This window comes from Melospiza melodia, chromosome 5, assembly GCF_035770615.1.
Source record: "Melospiza melodia melodia isolate bMelMel2 chromosome 5, bMelMel2.pri, whole genome shotgun sequence".
Lineage (NCBI taxonomy): Eukaryota > Metazoa > Chordata > Aves > Passeriformes > Passerellidae > Melospiza > Melospiza melodia.
This window is the reverse complement of record NC_086198.1, coordinates 83,107,782-83,133,645: the sequence shown is the minus strand read 5'-3', so window position 1 is coordinate 83,133,645 and position 25,864 is coordinate 83,107,782. Positions and strand designations below refer to the sequence as shown.

Here is a 25,864-nt window from a genome sequence, read left to right as displayed (position 1 = left end):
ACTGTCTTTCCAAACTAAGACAGGTTGCCAATAGCTCCGTGCATGGATACAAAGAGGGTTAGATATGAGACCTGAGCTGGCAGTTTAGGAATCAAGTTTTTTGTGTGACTCTTGCAGCAGTGGCTTGTACCAGGTGCCATTTAATGAAGTGTCCTTTACACTTGTGAAGTTTTATGTGCTTTGGCCATTGTTTCATGAGACTTTGGCCATTGGTTCTCACCTTGCATTTTGCCTGCTCACTGCTGTGTATCTCACACATTTGCAGCACAGTTCAGCAGACCCTTCCTGGTTGCATCATGTGTCAGATGCAGTTTCAGAGGTTGGCATGTCATGGGAAATCTGCCAAACAGCTGCTTTTGGTACATAAGGTCAGAGTGCAGGAGAGATGCTGATGGTCCGTGCTGAAATTGAAGCACCCAGCCATGCTCTCATCAGTTCAACTTCCTTCTGATTATTTGATCCTTTACATCAGATAAACTCACCTACCAGACATGCCCCCAGCCCTATGACAGAAATCTTGTATATTAGGTAAGAAAACAGCTTGAAGGTCTAGACTTGAAGTATTACAAAATAACAAAAATGGTTCCCTAATGGGAAAGAAGATTTTCTTCCTTTAGAGGAAGAGAGCCCCAGAATTCTGCAGGGAGCAGGGTCAGCCCAGTCAGCTGTGTTCTTCCAAGGCAGCTCTTCACTCTTTCCACCATCTGCCCTCACATCTTGCTTGCCACTATTGTTCTGCTGACAATGTAGAGTTCTGAGCTACTTCTTTTAGGATGTTCTTACAGGGAGTTCAGCCTTCAATGCACTCCCTACAAGATCAGAGGATGAATTGAACACACCTTCCCCAACATCATTCAGATTTCATTGTCTCAGTGTGTAGATCTGTAGCAGAACAACCTCTGTCTTTTACAGAAAAGATAGAGGATACAAAGTGTAGAGGATACAAAGATGCAGATAAGCCCTTTTTTAAATTGAGTCAATCTTTAATATCTGTTTCAATACTAAAAAGTATCCTGGGTTCTTTAGAAATTGGAAGCATTAGAGGGGAAGAGAGAAAGGAAGATTTTGATTTTTTGTCTGTGGATACTGTGGTGACATTCAGGGAAAATTAAGAATAAACACATGAAAATTTATGCACGTGGTTGACTCTTCTGATTTATTGTATAAGTAATGCAGTAATTCAGGAACAAATAATGTAAAATATGATAGGAAGTGGAAGTAACAATGTGGTGTCATTAGCAATTTATTTTCTAAATTCAGTTTCAGCTGGATAAAACTGAAATATTTTCTGAAGGACATATGCTCAACTCGTACATTTCAAATCCTCTAAATCTGTGGAATGAGACTGATTTACATACCACTGGAGCATGTTGCCTTGAATCTTTGAAAAGATACTCTCAGACTAGGTTAAATCTGGAAGGAGGGAAAGAGTTAGACATGATGTTGTTTTCTGTTTCTTTCACAGTTTGAACAAAAAATTGTGAAGTTTCTCCTTTCTAAATTGACTATTTTTTATGCCACCATTAAATGCAGTTTTTCAGACTTATATGGACGATGGCAGGCAGGGAAATAGAAACATCACTCTAATCAGAAATACCTTTGTGCATCAGTAAATACTAGCAGGAAAAGCTATTATAAGGCTTGAAAGGTGAAAGGACAGTTGATTCAATAAGATGAATTTTCCTGTTTTCTCCTTAGAGTATGCCAAGAGGTTTGAGACCTTTAGATGAAAGGCATTGCATTAGTACACATTTATTGTTACTGCTGTAGAAGGGAGAATACAAAGGTTGACAAATCATTAAGTCTGATCTGTTCAGTCTAGTTTTGGAAGAATTCTGGCATATATGCCAGAGGTAAAAGTAACAAGCTTACCTTGAAGTTTTGAGCTACAGAGAGTGTTAAATACAAGTTAGTTTTAACCCTGAGGTTTTACTTGACATTCATATAGGAAAAAATGGCAGTTTTATCTCAGTGAGTATTGCAGTATTATGCTAGACATCTGAAACTGCAACTAGAACCTTCAGAAATAGCACATTCAGTATGATTCAATTTTTTTCCATTAATAATGGAAAGACAGCTCCCAGCAAAGTCTGGGGACAAGAAGTCCCAGCAAAATAGGGCACAATTTTTTCTGAGTTTAGGCATCTGTATATGGATTATGTTACAAACTTTTGTATTTCAGCAACTGAAAAAACCTTAATTAATATTCATTAGCTTTTGGCATAAGCTTTCATTATTAGAAGTTGTCATTATTCAAATTATTTGAAGTATAGCCTATTTCAAGTTTAGGATAATCTCAGACATCTTTTAGATGGTAACTATTGATGGGTATTCATTTTACAATGATGCCAACTATATGTGAGGGAAGGGCTCCACATCACAAGTATTCTGGCAGCAGAGACAGTTTAAGGGTATAGAAGAGCAAAAAAAAAAAAGCATTTAAATCAGTTCTGTAGGTGATTTATATCATGGAACACCAGGAGAGAAAATGACCATTTATTTCTTATTACAAGAGAATTACATATGTAATAAACGTGAAAGTAATGTCATGCATATTTTAGGATTTGGAAGTGTAGCTTAAGCGAACACAGCAAGAAATTCTGGGATCAAAATGTATAGTGAAAAAAGAGGAAGAAGATCTAAGTGTAGTCAAAGAGAGAAATTCACATCAAGAAAAGGAAATCCTGCATAAAGCAGGTAAGATGCTCATTAATGTCATTCTAAAGTATTTCCCATGTTAGTAGTCACTGATATTGGAAATTCTGCAAGTTATTTATGCTACTTGAAATGTAAATTTTGGTACCACAGAAGATATGGAAGCTGTATTGAATTCCCAAAGCAAAGCTGTTAAAAAAGTAGATGAACTGAAACATCAAATAACGCAGCTGTAGCAAATGACTTGTACCACAGAAAGTCAGGAAAAGAGCAACTCTGAAGATGTGCAAGAGCTTTAGCAGGTGATTTGCTCTCAAATATTCAAAGACATGGCATACCAAAAGTACTGAAATCAATGCAGGTTTTTTTACAATTGATGGCTTTATTGTACAGGAGTCAATCCTGTGAGATTCCCAGATCCCTGAGCTCATTCAGTGGAACATTGACTTGTGTTCATAACCTGAAGTACCTGAGCTCCTGCAAAGACAGCAAAGGAGTCCTTGGGCTAGAGCAGGGCACAGTGTTCAACTGCTTCTGTAACCAAATCCTTAAAGAGAACAATGTCTAAGGCAGACTATCTCTGCTGAGGTCAAGCTGGAATACTGATTTATTTATTTTTAAATATAGGAAATGGTTATTCTGAAAAGCTGTGCAGAAATGATAGCAGGAATAAACTCAGTAAAATGAGCAATGTGTGTATCCTGAGAGTACCCTCTGTACAATATCTCCCCTTAAGCAACTGTTCAGCCCTGAATCTTTTCTACACTTTTTAGTTCTCTTTAACTATTGTTAAGTTACCATTTAGGAAAATTAGACTTGGCATCACAGTCAGCAAATCATCTACTGTACTTTTTCACAGGACTAAGGCTGTCCTTGAGGGAGCCTGCACGGTTGGACGTGAGTTATACACCCAAGCTCAAACCAGAACTGCAAAAAATCCCAAATCATTCCTAGACTGCAGAAAAGGCTTACCATCTTGAATCAGTACAGTTCTACATTTTTAACTAAAATAAAGCTAATATTTTTCAATACAGTATTGCTACCTAAATAGAGTTTTCACTACAAAATAGACTACTGTGATCCCAGAGTTCTACCCTGAGGGGTTTTTTGTACAATATATCTAGTGTGTTTTATAGGCTATGGAAACTGTAGCTGTTTACAAGGAGGGTATGAATAAAAGAGAGAACCTTCTTTGTAAAATCAAGCATAAATCCTATAAGGAAAAGATTTATCTGAAGGAATAGCTGGTAAAAGGAACGGTAGATCATGTAATAAAGTCTACAAAGGAAATCAGGCCAGTCTAAAACTTCATGGAATCTGAAAAAACCAAAAACCAGAAAGTAGGAATTTCTTCTATTTATAGATGCTTTAATTCATCTGGTTTTAATCTTATTGGTCACAGCAACATCATTTGAATTATGCTCACTGTAGGCACTTTGAATTAACATAAAATGCCAGGATTTTCTTGCTACAGAAAAAAAAATCAGAAAAAGGAAAAAAAAGGTCAGACTGATTTATTTCAGTGAAAAGCTCTGAAGACAGGTGAATTTATCCCTGATGGGATAACTGGCCTTCTTAGCAATACTTATCCTTGCATTTTTTTTTGCATGTGGCAGTTGGAGTGTTTTATAGAAGATTCTTCCTGAAGAAGATTGTATTGGGCATGTTGTTCCAATTCCCGAGTTAAATTTTCATGGGCTGCTGCTGTGAAACACTCAGATAAATTTATTTAATCAGAATTTTGCATTAATTAGGCAGAGGATCTAGTTCTGCAAAGTGTTGTTAAATTAATTCAGAGTGCATGTGCTACCAGTGAAATTGCAACTATTTACAATGCATGCATGCAAACATACATACATATAAATATGTGTGTCTCTTTAACTTTAGTCAGAAAGAAGGCTCATCTCCTTGTATATCCAAACAGCTTACCTGAGCAATACTTTTTTTTCAGTGTGTTTTAAGTGGGGAAGCTGTTATTTTTTGTTGTTGATATGCATTAGCAGCAGTTGACTTAAGAGATTCTTCAGAGAATTTCACTTCCATCAGAGCTGCTGTCTGTGACTGAATCCTTTGGCTTTAGGAAATTTGCAGTCTCTAATGTTTTTGTGCAGTAGGAACCTAAGTGTGAGCTGAATTCTGTTCAAAGGGAGGATAACTTTGAAAGATATGTTTTAATGATTTGTGGAGCTCACAAGTCAGTGCATGTCTGTGATTTGCACTGAGCATAAGCTAAGGGGGAAGTTAGGTTCTGACTCCTAATGGACTCAGCAGTTTGTAGAATGGGACAATAAGGCTACTGGTCAAGTGGTTTTTAGATCCTTCTTGGTGCTAAGAATGAACTTCCACCCATTTTCTGTAGTTAACACTGCTATAACTTTCTGAGTTCAGTGTTTACTTGAGCAGCTGCTGTCCCTAAATGTTGAGCTGCATAGTACCTGCCCAGTCTTGGAGACTAGGAATTGTATTTAGTGCTTGCCAAAAGAATTAATGTCCATGAAACTGCTGGAGTTTATACGTTTATACAATCTTATTTCTCAAAATTGAACCTGGGTGAGTAAATTATTTTATCTGCTTGTGGAATGGCTCACTTTTGATCAGTATCTGAAGATGCAATTCTTCAAGGTGCAGTTAAACTAGTGAAGCCTCATGGAAATTGCTTTGCCTTTTATATAGTGTATTCTACTTATTATTATCTTGTACATGTATTCTTAAAATTATGCCAGGCTGAAGGTCTTCATGTGAGTCAGATTGAATTTAAGTATCAAACACTTTATACTTTAGAAAAAGGCATACTAGTAGATATTTATCTTTTATAGGCAATAAATATTATTACTTATAATAATATCTTCTTAGATAATAATATTAATTTAATCAGGAAAATATTGAGTTAGTAAAATGAACAAAATTACAATTTTTTTCATTATTGATGATGTTTATATCCTCTTATTCAACGAAGTCCTGTAACAGCTGTTAAGGAAGTGTTGTATCTATTTTTCCAGATAGAAAAATTAGGATACAGAGAAGAAAGTCAGTTGACAGAGTTGAAGTGGGAATGTTGCACCTGATCTTCACATTTTAATCAAAAAGACACATCTGCTCCTTTTTGTACAGGCAAAACTAAAGCTAATTCCTCCCTTGCAATATTCATGTATCTGTTTAATTCCATCCTTTAATTGTTACCTAGGTTTTACACGAAGGGGTGTGAGAGAGAGCTGTACAGGATGGAGGAGGTGTTAAGTAGTTATTTTTTTCTGTTTCCTTCATTTGTAGTGCATGAAGACACTGTAGAATGTTTTTTGAGTTCGCAAATTTGCACAGATAGGAAGAGCAAGCACACTAATGAATTTGTTGTGTGTATCAGTTCAGGAAGTTTCTAGAGGTTGCACATTCAGTCTTTCTACAAGTAATTGCTGACACTTACTACAAACAATTGCTACAAGCTCTTGGTCACTGTCTTGCAACTAATGCTCTCATTGATTTTTTTAACTATTTCCAGCAACATGGTGATTATATAATCCTCTTTTTTTTTTTTTTAATTTTATTTTTACTTCCTCATCATTTTTTTCTTTATGGATGCTGTCAGATATTGCTTCCTATTGATTCTCTTTGCACTAATTGCCCATTAGTCATCTTGTTATTTATATGGCCAATGTATAGTTACAGTTTTTCAGGTCTTGTGGGTGACTCTTGCATACTAAATTCTTTTTGAAGATTCATGCTACTCTAGGCAAAACAGTCTGACTCTTCATGCTGTACAGTTTTACACCTTAGGGAAGCTTTCAGTAGAAGATTAGGATAATGTGAGCTGTATTGTCTCACAGTAATATTAGAAGGAAGCAAACCAAACTGTTTATATATTTTAAATTAAATAACACAGCTGACATTAATTGACCGTAGCATGTACTGTTGTGCACACTGCTGTATTATCTAGGTTAATGTAGAAGAAGAGTGTTCTTTTTCATGCATGTTTTGTCCCATCTATTGCATGCTCTTGTCTTTTCTTCTTTTATTTTTTTTTTAGGAGCTCCAGACACAGCTAGATGAATTTAAAAGAAAATCTGAGTGTGAACTAAAGCAACTAGAGAAAGAGAAAGAAGTTCTTACTGGGAAACTTCAAAACTCTTCACTGGAGGTAAACTGGGCATAAATGTAATGCAGTAATAAAAAGTCTCTTCATTTTTCCTCCCATCTGTGAGATTCTGGATTAAATTTTAATAATATTTGTTGTGTCTATCACTCAATAAAATATGTTTATTATAAATATAATAAAATAAAATAACAGCTTCTAAATATCTATGAAGATTTTGACAAGCCTATTTGTTTCATATATTATGCTGTGCAGATGTTCTAAGGTGAGGAGTTTGGCCATATCAAGGTTTCAGAGTGACTCTGATTGTTTGTTTGTTTACAGGACAAAGTGAGATAAGACTCTTCCTTACAAATCCTGTTAACTTTCTGATTTTTTTGTAATTCATAGAGATGTATCTTCACTGATTCTAACCAGTTTCACTTCCCTCAACTTCAGTGGGAATTTGTGTGGCAACAACTCTGCAAAAAATCAAGACATAGATCTTCAGTTGACATTTCTAGCCTCTCAGTGGTCATAATTAGCTCTTGCTGAGTGGTTAAAGACAGAGAAAGGACAGATAGGGTCATGAGGAGGCTAAGCAAAACCCTGTCCTCCCTTTCCTGCCTCCACCTTCCCACATGCCATTACTACCCCTTGGTGTGCATGTTCCAGCAATCAGGCCGTGGGCTGTGCTCATTTCTGGTAAGCCACACCTGGTTTTTCTCCCATCTGTGCTACACTAGCTGTACTAGTTATGAGTGCAGCATGGGTGTTTCTTTTTAATTTCTCCTCCAAAACATATTTATACATTCTGTTATCAAACAGTGACATTCTGTCTATTTCCCAGTCTTACAAATACAGAATTTAAGTGTAGTTTAATGTTCTGAAATTTCTGGCTGTTTCTGAGTTTCATTACATATTTCTTCATGCCACTGTTTCCTACAGATTCTTCTCTGAGAGATTTTTGGGTCAATCCAACCTATGTTGGCCTATTCAGAGTGAAAGGTTTATGACATTCAGGTTTATTCCTCAGGTTTTGCAGATGCAAAAAATAAGGTTGTGGGTAATCAAATTACTTTTCTTGAAATGTTCAGGACAGTAAAATATGAAGGAAACTTATGTTTTCTAACTGCTCATCCACTTGCATCGCAAGATCATGGTAAATTAGCAAAGAGTGGTGGAAAATTATTGCAACTATAAGCATAAATAGTATTAAATAGTACATAGCATGCCATATGTTATGTCCACAGAGCCATGCTAAATATGAACAGATACACTAAAAAACATTTTATTGTATCTTAGAATCTGACTGCTCTGAAAAAGGAGCAAATGCTCCATTTGAAGAGAAATTTTGCATTTTTCTTGATTATTCCAGAAGTTACTTTCTTAACTAATTACTTGGCAATATTGCCAGAGTAGTGAAGTAATTTCAACTTGTAATAGTTTCCTGCTATAGGTACACGAATATTCACAGCCAAGAAAGCACCATTCACTATATAATGTTATGTTTCAGTGAGGGCATGTTTCCCATCTGGAAACCTTCACAATGGCTCAGCCCAGAGCTTCTGCATCAAAGGTTAGGCAATGTGCTGTTACTAATCCAGTTCTAACCTGGATACAATTTCAGACCTAAAAATAGCTTCCTTGGCTGCCTAAGACCTGGTTTTGGTTGGTCTGACATAGCTGGAGCACTGTCCAGAGTAGAGAGAAGAATGATAATTTCATCTCTCTGGGGTTGTACTTCAAAGTGTCAGTATTTCTGTACTAATAAGACTTTTATGGATAAAGAAATCAGACTTGTATCTGTTTGGTCATTTGGAAGGAAAGATGTGAGATCCTGTGTGGATTGAATGCTAATTCATTAGGGCCCTCCAGTTCCTTGGGTTTGAGCTACAGGATCTCTTCAGCATGTGTTAAAGGATCTTGGTGCCGCAATATAAGAAAAATATGAAACTATCAGAAAGTGTCCAAAGGATGGCTACAGGGATGGTGAAGGGTCTTGAGGAAAAGCTGTATAAGGAGCAGCTGAGGTCACTTGGTCTGTTCAGCCTGGAGAAGAGGATGCCGAGGGAAGGCCTCACTGCAGTCCAGAACTTCCTTATGAGGGAAGAGGAGGGGCAGACACTGATTTCTTCTCTCTGGTGACACAGAGGAATGACCTGAAGCTCTCAGGGGAGATTTAGGTTGGATATTAGAGACAGGTTTTTCTCCTAGAGGGTGGTTGGGCACTGGAACAGGCTCTCCAGTGCAGTGGTCACAGCATCAAACCTGGCAGAATTCAAAGAGTGTTTGGGCATTGCTCTCAGGCATGGTGTGACTCCTGGGGATGGGGCTGTGCAGAGCCAGGAGCTGGACTTCTATGACCCCTGTGGGTCCCTTCCAGCTCCAAATATTCTATGATTCTGTTCTATTCTGGAATTAGAAGATGCATAAAATGGCAGTACAAACATCAGCTTGTCATGATATATCTTTGTACAATGTACAACACAGCAACGCCCAGAGTTTTTATGGATCTTGAAGATTCCACCAACTAACAGCCAAAGAACACAGTCAGAAATTCCTCTGGTCAGGAATTGCCACAAGTTTAGGAATATTTGTTACTGAGAACTTAATTGAAGTAACTCTGAAATAAGCCTTAAAAACCCAGTAAAATACAATTTATTTTGTTTTTACTTCTTATGCCATATTACTGTTTATGTTATATTAGGTAATGTTTGCATCTCTGAGATTACTTTGTGCAATTCTGGTAGATAAAAGTGAATTAGTAATGGAATTAAAGTACAGTTTTTTCAAGAACTTTTGTTTTGCAGCAGGAGGACATTATAAAACAAAATTCCAGAGTGTTGCTGCTTTGTTAATAATGAAAACATCCAAATAGATTCTGGACTGATGTGAGTTGACAGTTTCATTGGCTTAAATGCTGCTTTACCAACTTCAGCAAATTGAGGGTCTGGCTATCTGTTTAGAAGTCAGGAAGTGCAAAAAATTATTTGGGGACTGCAAAACTCCAGAGAAGATTTTCACTGGTGGATTTGAAAACCTCTTTAACTGCAAAAGAGGAGGAGGAAACCTGATAGGATGGACATGTTTGTTTCTTAACTTCTGATATGTTAGAAGCACCAGGATTCATGAGAAAGAACATGTTTGTAAGTCTGATACCTCTCTGTAGGATTTTCCCCTTAATCACTGAAAAACAATGGTTTTAAAACTACTTTTCCATATGATTTCTTACTACACTGTGTTCCCAGCTCAGCCTATTTCTAGTTAGTATGATCTTTTGTTTCGTGTTTGAAGTCCTTTGGGCCAATAATTGTCTCTGAAGAGTTGGGGAAGTTTATAATGTTGTGACCACATATTAAGTTTATATAGGCCTCTAAAAATCTTTCCTGCCTAGGTGACTAATTTGCTTAAGAAGTATTCCAAGTAACATTTTTCCTCTTTCAGATTTTTCTATTATAAAGTATACAGCCTATTTTCTGACACATTTTTTTCAGTCTCCTTATTTTCAGGAAGCCCATTAAAAAATGCATGCTTGAGTGTAGTGATGCTAATGCATATTGTGTCAGCTGATAGGAGGCACAGTACAGCATTAAGTCTTTCACATCAAAGGTTAGTTTTATGAGGAACTGCAGTACCTAAAAACTGCAGTGTTTCTTTTCTTTATACAGGAAAATATTGGCTTGAGTTCAATAGGTGTGCAGAGAGAGTAGGGGTTTTTTTGCCTGTAACCAGAAACCAAAGCGCCCCTTTGATTAAATCTTATGATTTACCACATATTTCTTTAAAAAGTAATAAAAGAAAAAAATCATAACCTCTTGAAGCAAAAGTATGCTTGGCAAGTAGCTTTGGCATCTGCCTATTCTTGGAGTGTATCCAGGCTACAGACAGATCCCATTACACAGATATATTAAAGGCAATTAATGTTTTTCATTACAAATAGTATTTGGCAATTACTCTTCACTAGTTTGATCAGGGAAATTGGTTTCATTTGATGACACAGTGGAAGAAGCCAAGAAAAAACCGGATGAATAGTGAACTTAAACTCAGTCTGAGGCAGGTGAAGCTAGGTGCTGGCTCAAATTAAATATATCAGTTTTGTTGGATAGCTTCAGCAGAGCCTTAGGCCTGCCTTCTGGTTTGTGCCATATTATTGTGCAAATTGAACTGTGGATTGCACATATGAGATGAAGATGATTTGAAATTCTTAAAAAGTACTTGATGAGCAACAGACAGTATATGCAAAAAGGTTGTCATTCTTCACTGAAAAAAAGTGTTATTTTCTTGCACAAAACAAGCATCTTGCTATTTTTTCATAGAGCAAGAGAAGCTCATACAGTATATTCAACTTTACATAATTCCTCTGCATTGTAAATGCAGCTAATAATCCTGTCCTGCTGATTTGCTTTTCTGGAAGGTGGCTCAGCTGAAGCAAATATTAGAACAACAAGCAAATAATTTCAAGGAGTCACTGAAGAAACATAATCTACAGTCCAACAAAGAAAAAGAGAAGCTTTTGCAGGATCTTCAAAACACCATTAAAGAAAACCAAAATGTTAAACTGCAGTTGGAGGCATCACATCAAAAAGTCTTAAAAATGTTGGAGAAAAGCAAGAATCAGGAACTCAAGGTCAGTTTACTACATACTAATGTTAAAAATATATATATATTTATGGGATAAACCATCTAAGTGAGAGCCAAAACTCAGTTACCTCCAATTAGCTTAATGATGGGTTGCTATTGTTGCACATAATAAATTATTCTGGGATTTTGAAACTTCCTCATCATGGGACTTTTGTTTTGTTTTTTAATAATTTTAACATTTTAACTTAGACCACAGTGTGAATATAGTATATCCTACAGTTAGGCTGCCATGAATATATGCTCCTTTATCTGTGCACCTACTTCAGAAATACAAGGGAATTTCTGAGAGTATTAATAACAGGACTCAGTTTTATTATGTTTCATCCATTATTAATTTATACATAAATACTTAAGAAGTATAATAGACACATATAGTGATGTGTATTGCCTTATATACCTTCAAGAAATCAATTCAGTAAGTGATAGCCAAGGCTTTTAAAGATTCAAGTGAATTGATTTCAGTTAATGCAATATACTGAAGTTCCAAAGACTGTTGCTGTCCAAGAAAAAATCAACTTGAAAAATGTACATGTGATTGTGACATGGAATTCAGATGTCCCTGTTGGTTCCCACAGCTTAGAGAACTTTATAAAACCTAGGTAATAAAACTACTGTAAGTAGAATTTAATATCCTGTTTATATATTCCAAATAAAATTCCAGTTTTGACAAAACCAAGCTGAAGGCAGTGAGTTGGTAAGAATAAAACTGAGGACAGGAGCTTGCTTTCAGAGCCACTACAGAGCAGCTGCTCCATCCCTTGCAGTGTACCAGCTGTACTTCTAATGACAATGGAAGCATGACCCAAGAGGGATTCAAGGAAAGACAGATGCCTTTGTCTGACACACTGTGATAAGTAATGACAAACAGGTCAAATCTGGGGCCTTTGTATGATGAATAATAAAACTTTCTTTCTAATGTCAAATAGTGCAAAGATATCCGTGTTATTTTATCCTGCTCAAAAGATCTAAGAGGTGATACACTGATAATTTATCTTGTACCTATTAACTGTTACTTTTTAACTTCAGCTCATTTTTATGCTTGCATAGATAAAATGTCTTGTAAAGTGGTGATGAAAATTTAAGTTCCACAATGAAAGGCCACATTCATCCTAGCATTACAAGTAAAACAACAAGCTGATAAACAGGCTCCAACTACTTTGTTTTTGGGGGAACTTTTGCTTACAGGAGGCAGAAGAACGTTTGAAAAAGGAATTTAATGAGACTTTCAAGATCCAACATCAGTCTCATAGGCTGGAAATACAAACCTTGGAAGAGAAAGCAAAGAAAGAATTACATGATGAACTTGAGCAGATACAAAAGCAGCAAGCCCTCTTGCTAGGTATAGTGTCTCATGTCATGCACAGTTCCTATTGCTTGATTATAGATATGCTGAGAACCACTGACTTTCATCCCATTCATTTCTTTCCCATTTTCTGGGAACTCAGATCTTTCTTAATCTCTTTTGTCATACCCTTCAATTTCAACAATATAGTCTTAATATTCTTTGTTAACCAAGCTCTCAATTGTCAGCAGCAAAATGTTGCAGAGAGAGTAGTATGGTGTACAGCATTCAAGTATGCATTATCAGGCATATTAGATTGGAAAATTATAATTAGTTCATATGACTTTACTCTTCTTTTTCTATATTGAATTTTTATATGTGCTTCAAGTCTGCTCTATTGAGTTCAGCAGTGGAGATGAGTTGCTCCCTATGTGCTGTTTAGTCAGTTTCAAAAGTGCCCAAAACTGTTTAGAACTCAACAGAACACTGCACTAGCAAGATGTGTAATATCTTCAGGTTTAATCTCAGATTATTAAAGCTCATCTATAAAATGTTTTTTAATTAAATAAAAAATAATTTGAAAGTATTTTACATACAAACTGAATTTTATTCTTGGATTTTTTCCACTAGTAATTAAAATTTTCTCGAAAGATTCTTCCTTTCTGAAGTTTAGACTTTAAATAGATAGATTATCTTCTTCAAGAAAGATTGTAGGGAGACAACAGAGATAAAAACTTTTTTCTTCTTGTACTTGAAAAACTTGTACCTAAAATACCCGAAAGTTGCAGTATATGACAGATGAGCTTGCATAAGCCTTGTACTTCTCTAACACAACCAGAGCTTTCCTCAGTCTGCCCTGTGGCCCTCTGTAGAACACCAGCTGAATTAACACTAAAGTTCAAGATTAGAAGAAACAATGGTGATGATGTGGTCTGCAATACAACTGCCACAGAATTATCTCTCTGAGTCTGATGTGGACTCATTGCTTTTGTAGCTCCATATCAGTTTATTATTACTCAGCTGAGTTACCTCTCTAGTAATAGGAGGCCATTATGCTTAATGGGGAAGGAGTTGAGGAACAAAGCAAAATATAATGAATTAATGTTTTCATCTACATTCCCTGTATCTGCCTTCCCCATCCAGCTGGCCTCTGACTGCCTAAATGACTGTCTGATTGTTACTAGGGTCTCTAAGGATGGAACTCTCCGAGCAGCAGACATCATGCACAAACCTAAAGAAGCAAATAGAAGAACTACAAATGGAGCTGAGGAGTGTGAGGACACTGAAGAAGCAACAGGCAAGGGACCAGTTTTTACTTCATTGCTGTGTTGGGTTCAGCAAAAGCAATAATATCACATTTTTCTCTCCAGTGATAATAAAAGTATATGGTCTCTTCCAGAAATGCAATGGGTTTTCTGCCTTTAAGTCTCACTTTAAATGTTTATAATTTTTTCCCTGTGGGCAGGCTTTTTCTTTCCAATTAAAGATCAGAATCTACAAAAGAAGTAAATGAAAGAATGTTACAATAAAATAAATTGTGTAGAGACTGTAGATTATATTCAGAAACTTTTGATCCCTGATTTTGTCTTGCACATATAATTGAAAAATCAGATCACAAAAATGCAATGCACAAAAATCCAGGAAGATGTTAACATTAAAAGTAAGAGGCTGTGAATAACTAAATTTGGCCTTTTTCTTAGGAAGGAAGTAGCCAAAGCCAGATCAGATCTCTTCATGATGAACTGGAAAAATGTCAGAGTGAAATTTCTGAACTCAAGAGAGAGAATTTACTTTTGAAGGACACAATGGAGCTGCTCAGTGCTGAGTTGGAGACACAGAAGCAAGAAGCTGCACAGCTTCAGGATAGAGATAAACAGCATAGAAGGTTTGCCTTGAATTCACACTTGGCAGTGCAATCTAGAGATTCAATAATTATGCCAGAGTGAGTGGTGTTCTAAGCGTGATGCATGTCAGAATCTTTCCTTCCTAAAGTACTAACTTTCCTTCCTAAAGTACTAATTTAATTTTAGAAGCTAGGAATTTTGCAAAAGCAGTAATTCATTTCACATTTTCCTCCAGCCATAATAGATGCATTTGAACTAATTGTTCATTATATGTTACAGAAAAGTATGTCTAGTGTATCCCCCCAGGAGTGACCTGAGAAAATGTGCATGATGTCAGCCTTTCAAAGGCACTGGGAGACATAGATCCCAAACTCACCAAAGAGCTATTAAAAGGAATATGGAAGTTTCTGAGAATAAATATCAGGTTTTTATACATACTCTGTAGGTGAAACCAATGGACTGTTAATTCCAAAGGGGATGTTTGAGAATGCCATATACTCCCTGTAGGAGTTTGCTTTGGCTGTAGCAGCCAGATTTGCACAGGGGTAGTAAGGGCAGTGCCAGTGGATACTGACAGTGCCCCTGGGCTGATGGTGAGCCTGGCACTGTGAGGGGCTGTCAGGGCACAGGAGGGGCAAGGTGACTTGAGTCTTGGCCATCTTGTAGAAGGTAAGCCATGTCTCAGTGTAGCCAGAGGCTCAGCACACAAATGGTTCCATTTCTGTTCAGAAAAAGTGCAGAATGCCAGGATCAATTAGTTTGGAGAAGACCTCTGAGATCCTTGAGTCCAGCCTGTGGCCACCATGTCAACTAGACCATGGCACTGGGTGCCACATCCAGTCTTTCCTTAAACACATCCGGGCAGCCCATTCCAATGTCTAATCACCTTCCTTTGAAGAAATTCTTTCTACTGTCCAACCTAAACCTCCCCTGGCATGACTTACAAAGGAGACAAGACTGGGTTCACTGCCCACTGCATTTGTATGGGTGTTGAATCCTTTGAAATTTATGGATGAACATAACACATTCTCTTTGCAGAGAGACTGAGGGATCTGGTGTGTGGGTATATGCCCCTAACTACACAAGCATGTATATAAAAGGATTTCTGAAGAGTGTGCCCTTAAAGGAATCTTTAAAATTATGGCATATATAGTCCAGAAAAAAGCATTCAATGGATAGAATGTCTCTCTGCAGACTGTCAGAGTGGCCAGAGTAATTCCATTCCTGTCTACCAGTCAGTAGATATTTAAAGAATGAGTAACTTTTTTTTTTTTTTTTTTGCCATTGCACTCTTTGGAGAGTTACTTCAAAGTGAATTTCATTTCAAGCTTTTGAAGCAAGATCAATAGAGAGAATTGCAAACCAGAGGGTTTCATTAATGCCCTCAAGCTACCTTGAAGGAATTTTGAGCCTCTGTTCATGAAGAGAAGAATTATTCACGTGTCAGCGCTGAGGTCTAAAAGGCCTCAAATGCTAAGGCTGCTGGGCTGGAGGATTTGCATTACAGGGAATGGATGGTGTAGCTCTACTACAGTAAGCATTTGGGAAGGAAGCATTAATGGAAATTATATAAGGAGAAATCCTTCAAATAACTGGAGATAGGACCAAAGCACTGGAGTGGACCTAGGCCTCTGATACAGGCTGCTCTGAAATTAACCCATGGAAGACTTGAAAAACTAACTTGCAGCTCTTGGGTTTTGGGGTTTTTTTTTTGTTTGTTTGGTTTTTTTTTTGTTTGTTTGTTTGTTTGTTGCCAGACTAATAATTTGTGTAGGGGAGTAGTTAAATTGGTGCATATAAGTAATTGCTATTTTTACTTTTAACAACAGTGCCCCTGTCTTATGCCAGTTTCTTTTCTGATTTGAAAGCTGATAGGGGCTTGTTACTTGCATGTGACAAATTTTTATAACAAACTACTTAAAATTACTAGGCCTACTCTTGCAAAGTAAGTGAAACCCATAATCTGCTTGAAGTAATAATTCCTCTTTCCGTTCTCTTGAACTGTGTGATATCCACCTCCAGTACAGAAAGCTTTTACAAGGATGAGGATAAGAGCAGACAAAGGTGTTTTTATGGGAAGAGAGAACAAGTCCCCAAGTGGGTCTTCTGAAGGAAAATATTCTACTCCTGAATATTCATTTCAAGGGATCCTTCTCCCTTTTTTGCCCTTATTCTTCTGCTGCTTATTTTATGCTAAGTGCCAAATTAGTCACTTCCATGGCTGTGCTCTAATTTCAAGGGGAGAAACTAGATTTTTTTTTTTTTAGATTTTTAATTTTTTTTTTTAGTTTTAGGATGATGATAGGCAGTATTAAATGTTTCTGGTGTCATGATGTAGTGACATATATCATGAGAGCCTCATGTTAAAATGCTAGATATTTCAACATGATTTTGCCTAATACAAATAAGTTCCTATGGTACTTTGTTGTCATATTTTGTCATTAAGATTGATGTACAAACTAACCCTCGACAGAACATCAATAGCACCATTATATGGAATAGACCTTGAATTTCCTGAAGGGTGAAGGCCAAGTACTTTTCAAAATAATTTTTCTCTTCCTCAGTGTTAAAATATTTCTTCTCAGATTGCAACCAAAATGTCAAATCTGTAGGCAGAAGCCAGATCTTTGCCCAGTTAATTACCCTTGCAGTCAATAAAACTCCTCAAAACAGCATGCTTTGATCAATGATAATAAACTAATATTGAAACCTGAGAATTCAGACATATTTTAATACCAATGAAAGGCTACTGGTAGAAGACCTCAATATCAAGCATAAAAAAGAACTGGACATACTGAAAGGAGATCACCGGAAGGAAATTGAAACCATAGTGTCTGATTTCAGCAGCACTCAGGCACATCTCCAAGCAAAGATTTTCTCCTTAGAAACTGCGTAAGTAATTTAACAATAAACTCTGGCTCATGCTGGCACTGAGTTCTGTTTCTATTTATTATCCTTAGTACATACAGTTTTTTTATTAATCATAAGTAAAATACTATAAGGATCAAAATAGAAGTGCATAGGTATTATCTTTGCAAACCAAAAGATCCAGCCACATTGTAATAAATTCTGGATATTGCTTAATCTAAAGCACTATATATGAAGTTTTACAATGCTAAATTAAAACTTGCATGTATCAAAATAGAAGTGTATAGGTATTGTCTTTGCAAACCAAAAATACCCAGCCACATTGTAATAAATTCTGGATATTGCTTAATCTAAAGTACTATACATGAAGTTTTACTATGCTAAATTAAAACTTGCATGTAGAATCTAGAAATTCTATAAAGTGTAAAATCATCTGTGTTACAGATAACACCAGAGGCCTTGATCATAATCGTGTACTTAATTTTGTTCAGCAGAGTAGCATCGTTAAGTAAAACATCTTAACCTCATTCTCACTCCCTTAAAAATTTCCAAGGAAAAAGATGCTCGTGTAAATAAATGCAGTTTGCAGCCCCCTGTGCATTTAAGAAGTCCTGTGGTGCTTCAGATTGAGTCCCCTCAGAAAGAATCCCTTATATATATATATATATATCCCTCCTCCTTTTCTCTTATCCCAACTGCTCAGAAGCAGCAGAAGTCCAGAAGAGAGACTTGGCATGTAAGCAGGCCTCTAACCTTTAAACCTTTCAGATGTAAAGATTCATCTTTTTATTTTAACTCAGAGATAACTCCAAGGTAATAAGAGTCAGGGGTGGTCCTCTCAAAAATGTTTACCCACACATATAAAACAGGAAATTTAAGGAATTTAAAAAGCTGAATTTAGACTACAGGTTTTGACTTAGCAGGGTTACTAAAGCAGCATGCATATCCATGTTTATCTTCATGAAAATTACAGGAATTGAGTAATTCTGAGGATTCCAAAGTTACTGGGTCAGAAAAGAGAACAAGTAGATGATTATAGATATGTATAGATCCTCTGACACCAATTTCTTTCTTTAGGAAACTAGACTAGCAATATGATGTGCAAGCTTGTTACCATTTTACATAAGGGGCTGGATTTTACACTGGACAGGTGTTGTAGATTAACCCTGGACATTTATTTTGGAGCTCCAGAAGATTCTATACTTCTACATAAACCATGTACAGGTGTCCATTTTATAAAAATCCTGTTTTATTGGAAAGGCCTGGCTATGTCCCTGTATTTTAGGCTTGGAACATAGGGCAGAGTACATCCAAGGTTTCTCTTGAACCTAATCTGAGGAAGTTTTTTTCTGGTCTGTATTTTCTTTGGTACAGACTTAAAGAATTAGAAGAAAAGTCAAAAAAGTGGGAGTCCAGGCCTGAAGACACACACCTTATAAACTGTCTGCAAGACAAATTAAGTGAGAGAGAAGAGATTATCAAGCAGCTGGTGGTAAGACTCTTTTTTATATGGACATATGTATTTTGGAATCTATTGTAAGGCTCTATTCAGTGTTTCACACATTGCTTCACCCTGGTTGTTTCTTTCTGTTCTGGAATACTTTGACAAATGTATCTTTCCATACCAGCTTCCAACAAATACAGGTTTCCATACATGTAACTTTGTTTCCCTTCAGGAAGGAAGAAAATGTCAGCATTCACTTGTAGCCAACACTGACTCTTACAGGAATCGGTCATTTTCTTTCAACCCCAATACAGCATGCCTGACTCCCTCCATGAAGGTAAGATGAACAGTGCAATTAAAATCACACATTGTGATCATTTTATTACTATTTGAATCATATCAGGACAATAAAAATGCTATCCATGGTCTATGATGATATTCAGTAGAATTCTTTCCAGTGCCAATCTAGAGTCAGTTGCTGAGCAGAGGAGAAATTCTTCAGAAGTATATATGCAACATAGATAACTGGTGTTTAAGCCAGTCTAAAACAACAGAACTCTGACATCAGTCTTCCATTGGGATAAGCATGGCAATTGCTTGCAGATTTGGGATGTGCTAATTGGGATATTGCATGCATCAAGGCAAATTATGCATCTGTTTGAGTTGCTTGGTATCTGCCCTTTGTCATTCCAGTCCCTCTGCATGATATTTCTACAAATATCCATAGAAAGAAGGGAGGTCAAGTTGGTGGAAAGCACCTTCATGTGTCTAAAATCTCAGGGTCAAATACATGTTGTTTTAATTGGATGGCAAAACGCATGGATACAGCATACCATGGAAATTTAATTTAAATGCCTATAGAAAAATACAGAAATCTTCCTATTTGGGTGTTCCTTGTAAGGTATTTGGGAATGAGGTATTGTTAAGGTTTCATAGAATAAAATGTAAAAAATGTGTATGTAATGAAGTTTTCTTTTGCAATAAAAAGCAGAAGAAAAAGGTTGAGGTGCCCAGTCGTGTTGTCAGTGTTCCGAATTTAGCTTCCTACGCAAAGAGCTTTTTGAGCTGTGACTTGAGATCAAAAAGAAGTGCTCCTCAAATAACAAAATCTACAAGCTTAGACCGGAGTTCTGGTTGCCTCAGGGTGGGCTCTCCATCAACACAGTCCTCAGACAGCACTGCTGCCACAAGGTATTTGTCCATTTTGTATGATGATAAATGAATTCATATTTAGAATCTTGTAGGCAATTCAAACACATTTGACACGAAATACACAACGATGTAAAGTTCCTACTGTGCAATGAACTCTGTGTGTTTCATTTTCTGCAGACAGATCCAGAACTTTACTGCAAAAGTGGGCTATAATCCCTGCCCAGCTGACCTTTTGCTTGTTTATTTCCTGGTAGGGGAAATAAAAAACAATAGAAACCAACCAAACAAAACACACACACAGACACACACATACACACAAAAAAGCAAAAGGACCTGCAAGTATTTTACTAAGAATGTAATTAATTAGTAACATGGCATCTTTTAATGGTTCTGTTAAGGATGTGTGTCTTGTGTGTCTTCCTTATTTTTATTTCCTCACCTTGCACTTGGTAGATGTGGATGTCATGTTTTTATTTTAAGATGTATTTGAATGAACCTAGGCTGATCATTTAGCAAAGGTTAGGGATTTGAAAACTGATTAGCAGATACTTAATGTCTTTGGTTTTTTTCTCTTTGAGGAGCTTCAATTCTTCAAATTTTTGAGTTATGTAAATGATGTTCAGTGTTTTATAACATAAACTCTCTCTTCAAGCAATAGTTAAAAATGTATGTAGCTACTATACAGTTAAAAAATCCCCAAACTTTACCACTGTATTTCAGGGCAAAATCTGGCCTTCTCAGCTATCTCCTGGAGGAGATTTAGTTATCCTGTAAATTATGTGCAAGAGAATTCTTTCCTTGGGGGCAGATGGTGCTGACTGCTGACAAAAACAACCTGGGACACAGGCTTAGATCCTCCTTGGCAATTCCCACTTCTTTAAGATACAAACATGCTGTGTCATCCCAGATGACTGCCAAGGCAAATGGGATTTCTGTTTTAGAGGGAAACAAACGTGCAAGGAGACTGAGCTTGGCTGCTGCTGCCTTAATTCTTTTAAATCGGTCAATCATAAGTTAAGTCCTATTTGTTACCATATGTTTAAAAAATCCTGAATTATGGAAAATCAGGGACTATGTAATAGGATTGATTATGAATGCCAGGTAGTGTTCAGATAAATCTTTCCATTTCAAATAGAACTTTTACCCAACATTTTTAATGCATAAATTGTATTTGGTATTTTTAAGAGTGAATTGCAGCTGCCATTCTCTGATTTTCAAGATTTCATATCCTGGTGCATCCTTTTGTTTAATTTTTTGAGAGTGTCAAGTTAAGAACTATGTTCAAATGTTTCTGTATAGCTGTTAAGCTCGGCTTCATGCTTTTCTTCATGTTACAATCAGTGCTGCTGGATTGTAAGTAAGTAGGTTGGTGATGCTAATGCTTATTTGTTTGCACAGGACACATGGCAATGAACATGAACAAATGAACAATGAACAAACCAAAGATGACCAAAAACAAGACCCTCAGCATCAAGAATGGCTTACTAAGTATTTTTCATTTTAAAGCAAACTACTGCCATACTTCTCAAAATTACTATAAAAGTCATTCCTGTTTCCTTTTTAGGAATGATAATCCAATAGTTGTTTTAAGGGAAGAAAAAAAAAGTAATTTCTAAGTAAGGAAGTACCTGCATTCTCTTTCATCTAGTAACCATGGAGTTACAGGCATGAAGTTCAGGAAAATGCTTTTTTTAAAACAACTTCTATAAAAAATTAAGGAAAAGTTTGGATACAGTTATGTGAAAAGGCTTTTTAATGAAGAGACTATATCACTCCACTATTTCATTAAATGTGGAATTTGGACTCTGATATGTTCTGTCAATTTGGCACCAGCTGAAAAAAAAATCTTCCTTCTGTACATTTACATTTGCTTCATCAGCTTTTTATGTAAGTTCTGCATATAATAATGTAATTTTAAAAGTTTTTAATGCTTTTTGTTAAATTAATTTTAAGCTGCACAGCATGTAGTACACCTTCAAAAATATGCTAGCATGTTTATAGCAGGCTGATTCAGAAATAATTTCTGGTTTGCTTCATAAACTGTTTTGTATATTTATAGCTATTTGCTATGTAATATTCCCATTGAATTTCAATATATGTATCAGCCTGATAAATTAGGGTGATATGTAAGTATGAACATTAAAGCTTGTAAATGATCCAATTTCTGTGTTTTTCAAAAGAATTCTCTGTTAATGCTGAAGTCAGACTTGTACACTGAGTTCCAGTGATGACAACTGCACCCTGGTACCTTTTAACTCCATACTAGTTTTATGCCCACATAAAAGTCAAGTGGGGGAATGACCACATTTATCAGATCATGCTAATTCATTGCTGGCAGGAAAGAACCCATGTAGAAGTTGACTCTTGGGTTATAACCCATTAAGTGTAAAAGGCAGGAAAATGTGCAACCAGCAGCCTGCTATTAAGACAGGACAGTTCTCTTCGGTTGCTTTGAATTCCCATTTCATTTCAACTAACAGGGCCCAGCTACCTAAAAAAATGTTATACATGCAAAGAGATGTACCTCCAGCCTAACCTGTGCTCACATCCAACAGCCAGCAAGAGCTACACCAACAGATGCAATCATTTCAGACAAAACAGCCACTGCATCTCACTGGTGGTGCAAAGGTGGAAGGAAGGGCAGAACACTTCTACATGCCCTAAGCTTTCATCCCAGTTATCAAGTATTTTTTCCAAGAGGAACTGTTTGGTTGGAAAAGTGATTTGGCAAAAAGGCACTTTGTATACTTGTAATCAAGAAAGAGATTAAATAGCGTATAGAAACTCTGATGGGTACCTTGGCACCTGTGAGGATGGAAATGTACAGTGCTGTTCTCATTACTTTTCATCCATTCTGCCCCAAGAACACTAGAAATTTCAATACACAATTAGCAATTCTTACTTCCAGGGTTACAACAATTAATTATTCAACTCTGCCCCCCTAAATAAGTATATGTAGAAAAGTGGTTATATGGATGAATTTAATTTGTTGCTTAGTAATACACAGGAGTGTTTTGCTATTTCTACCTCCAAAAGCTTTTTTGGCTACATTTAACTTACTAAATAGAGCACTGCAATAGAAGGTAATTCTGTATACTGGTCAGTGGTGGTTATTCTACCTCCACAATGAGTGGTCTGCATTTTGGGGTAGGTATTTTGGAACACCTCTTCAGTAGCCTGAGAGTCAGAACATCAGTAGCATGAGGCCTGCATTACATATCCCACTCTTTTGTGTGTGTTTTTCCATTTCAATTCATCCCATAAGAACCAAATTTGAATATCCCAAGACACCTTCCATGAGGTGAGCCAGTATGATGGAGAGTGACAATTCACTTCAAAAAAAAGTGATCTGACCTACATACAGACAATTTTAAAGAATGTTTCTGCAGTGGTACTCATGGATAATTACTGGATCACAAAACATTTAAATATTCCAGAAAAATCAAAAACTAATCTTTGCAAATATTTTGATCATATCAAAAAGAGGGGAAAGCAAGGGCCACCCTCTCTAGAAGGAACAAGGGTACATTCTGGGAGACACACTTCTACCAGAAAGCACCCTGAACAGCAACTCTGAATATTTTCCATTAAAACATAAAACCAATCCATATTTCTGTAACAAAAGAAAACAAGAAAATTTATTTGGCTTAATTGTTTTAACTATATTTGCAGTATAAATTACATTATACAAAAAGCATACAAACAACACCATTGCTTTTAAAATATTGAGCTGTGTAAAACTGAAGATTATGTTTGCTTCATTGGAGCAGGAATGTTTGCAGATGCTTGTTCTAGGTAAGCTAATGGACCTTGAGGCATTTCTGCAGGCTTTTTGTGCTGTACACTGATGTCTTCCAGGACCTGCTGCCAGTGTCTCAGTTTACTCAGATGCTTCTGAATTAATGCTTCTTTTCTCTGCAATTCATTTCTTAATTCTGAAACATCCTATGGATGAAAAAATGGTGTATTAGTAAATAGTATTCAAAAGGATAACCACCTCATATAAAGAGTATGTAACTTTTTTAGACCTTGAGTTTTCAAGCTGAACTTACAGTGGAAAAAGAGAATAATGGAAAAGTGTCTAATGATACAGAGGGAAAGCACTGTGAATGCACTAGTGCCATTCACCTATGTCACATATTGCAGAGATCACCATCCCCAGCAAAATCTGACTAACTAGTTTGTCTCTTCCAATGAATTATCAGCTGTGTTCCAATACTCCACATAGCAGGTATCCAGCCTCTCCAGGTTCATGATGAGACTTATGATAACAGCCAAGTTCTACCAACTTAAGGTACAGCATCATGTTGAAAAATCCAAAATTATGAACATGGTGATGAAGGTACATAGCTTATCTGATCTAGCACAGGATAGGTAAATTAACATACCTCTTTAATTACTTGTTCTGGTTTCTGGACTGATAGCTGCAGTCTTTTTTGTAGAAAAAAGCATTCAGTTTGTCTTGCAACATCCAAAAACTTTTGGATGCACTGATCAACACCTAAACATATAATAACAGTATTGAAAGAACAGCTTCCAAAAAAATAGGATTTCAGGCTGGTAATGGTAGTGGTCTATTAAAAACACTTTTCACAGTACCTTCTAGAACGAAAATCGTCAGACTATCTAAAATAATGTATTTATAAACCAGTAAGTCCTTGTATAAGACAATGCTTTGCAAATGGACAAGTTATTTTAGAAGTGCAACACTTCCTCCCATGTTTTATTTTATTTCTGACAAGGAGTAATAAAGTAATTCATGGAACCTGGTTGCATGCCTAAGCAACATGCTCAGTGTAGGGTTCTAAAACATGCATTTATTGAGGAGAATATTCTGCCCTCATAGACTACACACTACTATTTTGGTAATAAAAGTTGTTCCATGCCAGCACATGAATATGATCAAATAACCAGAAAGGAGTTTTGAAAAGCATTTATGCCGAAATCATTGAAACGCCATTTGAATGAAGTTTCAGAAAATTTTCAAGGACAACGGCACTTCTAAGGCCCACTTTTTAAACTCTTGTTCACACAACATTTATTCCACCTCCACGGAGGTGGTCACCCAAACCCTAAAGCAGCGCTGCTGAGCTGCCTGGCCTTTCCCGTTCCCTGGAACTGCTTCATTCAGCTTCCCAATGCATCACATCACCTCCCTGGTGCTCGAAACGCGTTTCACTGCACGCCAACCCAACCTCAGGAGACACCTGGCACACTCCGACCCTCCCACCGCACCCGGGCCATTCCCGGCTCCGCTTCTCTCCTGCCACCGCTCCCGGCAGCGGCAAGGGGCGGCGCCCTGCTCCCGCCCGGGCTCACCGGTGCGGATCTCCTCCTGGTCCGTGCCGTTCACGTAGTCCTGGCTCACCAGCGAGGCGAAGCAGGCCTGCGGACAGGGAAGCACCGCGCTGAGCGGCTGCGGGGCCGGCGCAGGCAGGCAGCGCCCGCCCGCGGCTGCCCCTCCTCACCTCAAAGGACGCCTCCAGCTCGTCCACCAGCGTGCTGTTGGGGTTGCGCGGCCCCGCGGGCGGCGGGATGAGGCCGGGCGGGCCGGGCGGGCCCGGCGGCGGCGGCCCCGGGGCCTGGGAGCCGAACATTCCGCCCAGCGCGCCCGCCATGGCGGGAGCGGCGGCCGCGCATGCGGCGGGAGCGGGGCGGGCCCGGGCGGCCCCGCCCGCTGAGGGCCGGAGCCTCGGGCGGCGGCGGCGTGTGGGGCGGTGCATCGCTCCTGGCACTGTCACTGGGCACCGTCTGGCACCATTCTCCTGGCACACGTCAGAGATATTGCAATGTATCGAGAACCCTTCTTAGACTTCTCCAGACTAAACACAGCCAGCTCCTGCAGTCTCTCCTGTTCCACACCGTCCATCCTCACTGCCCTCTCCTGTAGCTCCACCCGTTTCTTGCAC

General features: G+C 37.6%; 2 protein-coding genes across 6 annotated transcripts in view; one reads left to right on the top strand and one right to left on the bottom strand.

Moving 5' to 3' along the window:
• The window catches only part of FAM184B (family with sequence similarity 184 member B), a 36,134-nt gene extending 14,018 nt beyond the window's left edge, over positions 1 to 22,116 (top strand). The window contains exons 3-12 of one of the 5 annotated variants that reach the window (XM_063157690.1): positions 6,677 to 6,787; positions 11,139 to 11,351; positions 12,551 to 12,704; positions 13,832 to 13,944; positions 14,348 to 14,589; positions 17,237 to 17,383; positions 18,734 to 18,851; positions 19,036 to 19,140; positions 19,795 to 19,994; positions 21,354 to 22,116. In XM_063157690.1, coding sequence (XP_063013760.1) covers positions 6,677 to 6,787; positions 11,139 to 11,351; positions 12,551 to 12,704; positions 13,832 to 13,944; positions 14,348 to 14,589; positions 17,237 to 17,383; positions 18,734 to 18,851; positions 19,036 to 19,140; positions 19,795 to 19,994; positions 21,354 to 21,459 — 1,509 coding nt within the window. In that variant the 3' untranslated portion in view covers positions 21,460 to 22,116. Of the gene's footprint in view, positions 1 to 6,676; positions 6,788 to 11,138; positions 11,352 to 12,550; positions 12,705 to 13,831; positions 13,945 to 14,347; positions 14,590 to 17,236; positions 17,384 to 18,733; positions 18,852 to 19,035; positions 19,141 to 19,791; positions 19,995 to 21,353 lie in introns of all 5 variants that reach the window. The other 4 variants (XM_063157691.1, XM_063157688.1, XM_063157693.1 and 1 more) reach the window with 4 other exon arrangements.
• A 1,449-nt stretch (positions 22,117 to 23,565) lies between these two features.
• Positions 23,566 to 25,573, bottom strand: MED28 (mediator complex subunit 28). The gene is made up of 4 exons (XM_063157694.1): positions 25,424 to 25,573; positions 25,275 to 25,341; positions 24,344 to 24,456; positions 23,566 to 23,900 (listed from the first exon to the last, which is right to left on the bottom strand). Exons 1-4 carry the CDS (start codon positions 25,571 to 25,573, stop codon positions 23,703 to 23,705), a joined length of 528 nt encoding a protein of 175 aa, XP_063013764.1. The 3' UTR covers positions 23,566 to 23,702.
• Positions 25,574 to 25,864: the final 291 nt, after the last annotated feature.

Excerpts from the sequence above, each read along its gene's own strand:
- MED28 (XM_063157694.1), bottom strand. The coding sequence starts at position 25,573 with ATGGCGGGCGCGCTGGGCGGAATGTTCGGCTCCCAGGCCCCGGGGCCG. Across the intron at positions 25,342-25,423 it reads AGCTGGAGGCGTCCTTTGAG|GCCTGCTTCGCCTCGCTGGT; the intron begins GTGAGGAGGGGC and ends CCCTGTCCGCAG. Across the intron at positions 24,457-25,274 it reads CCAGGAGGAGATCCGCACCG|GTGTTGATCAGTGCATCCAA; the intron begins GTGAGCCCGGGC and ends TTATATGTTTAG.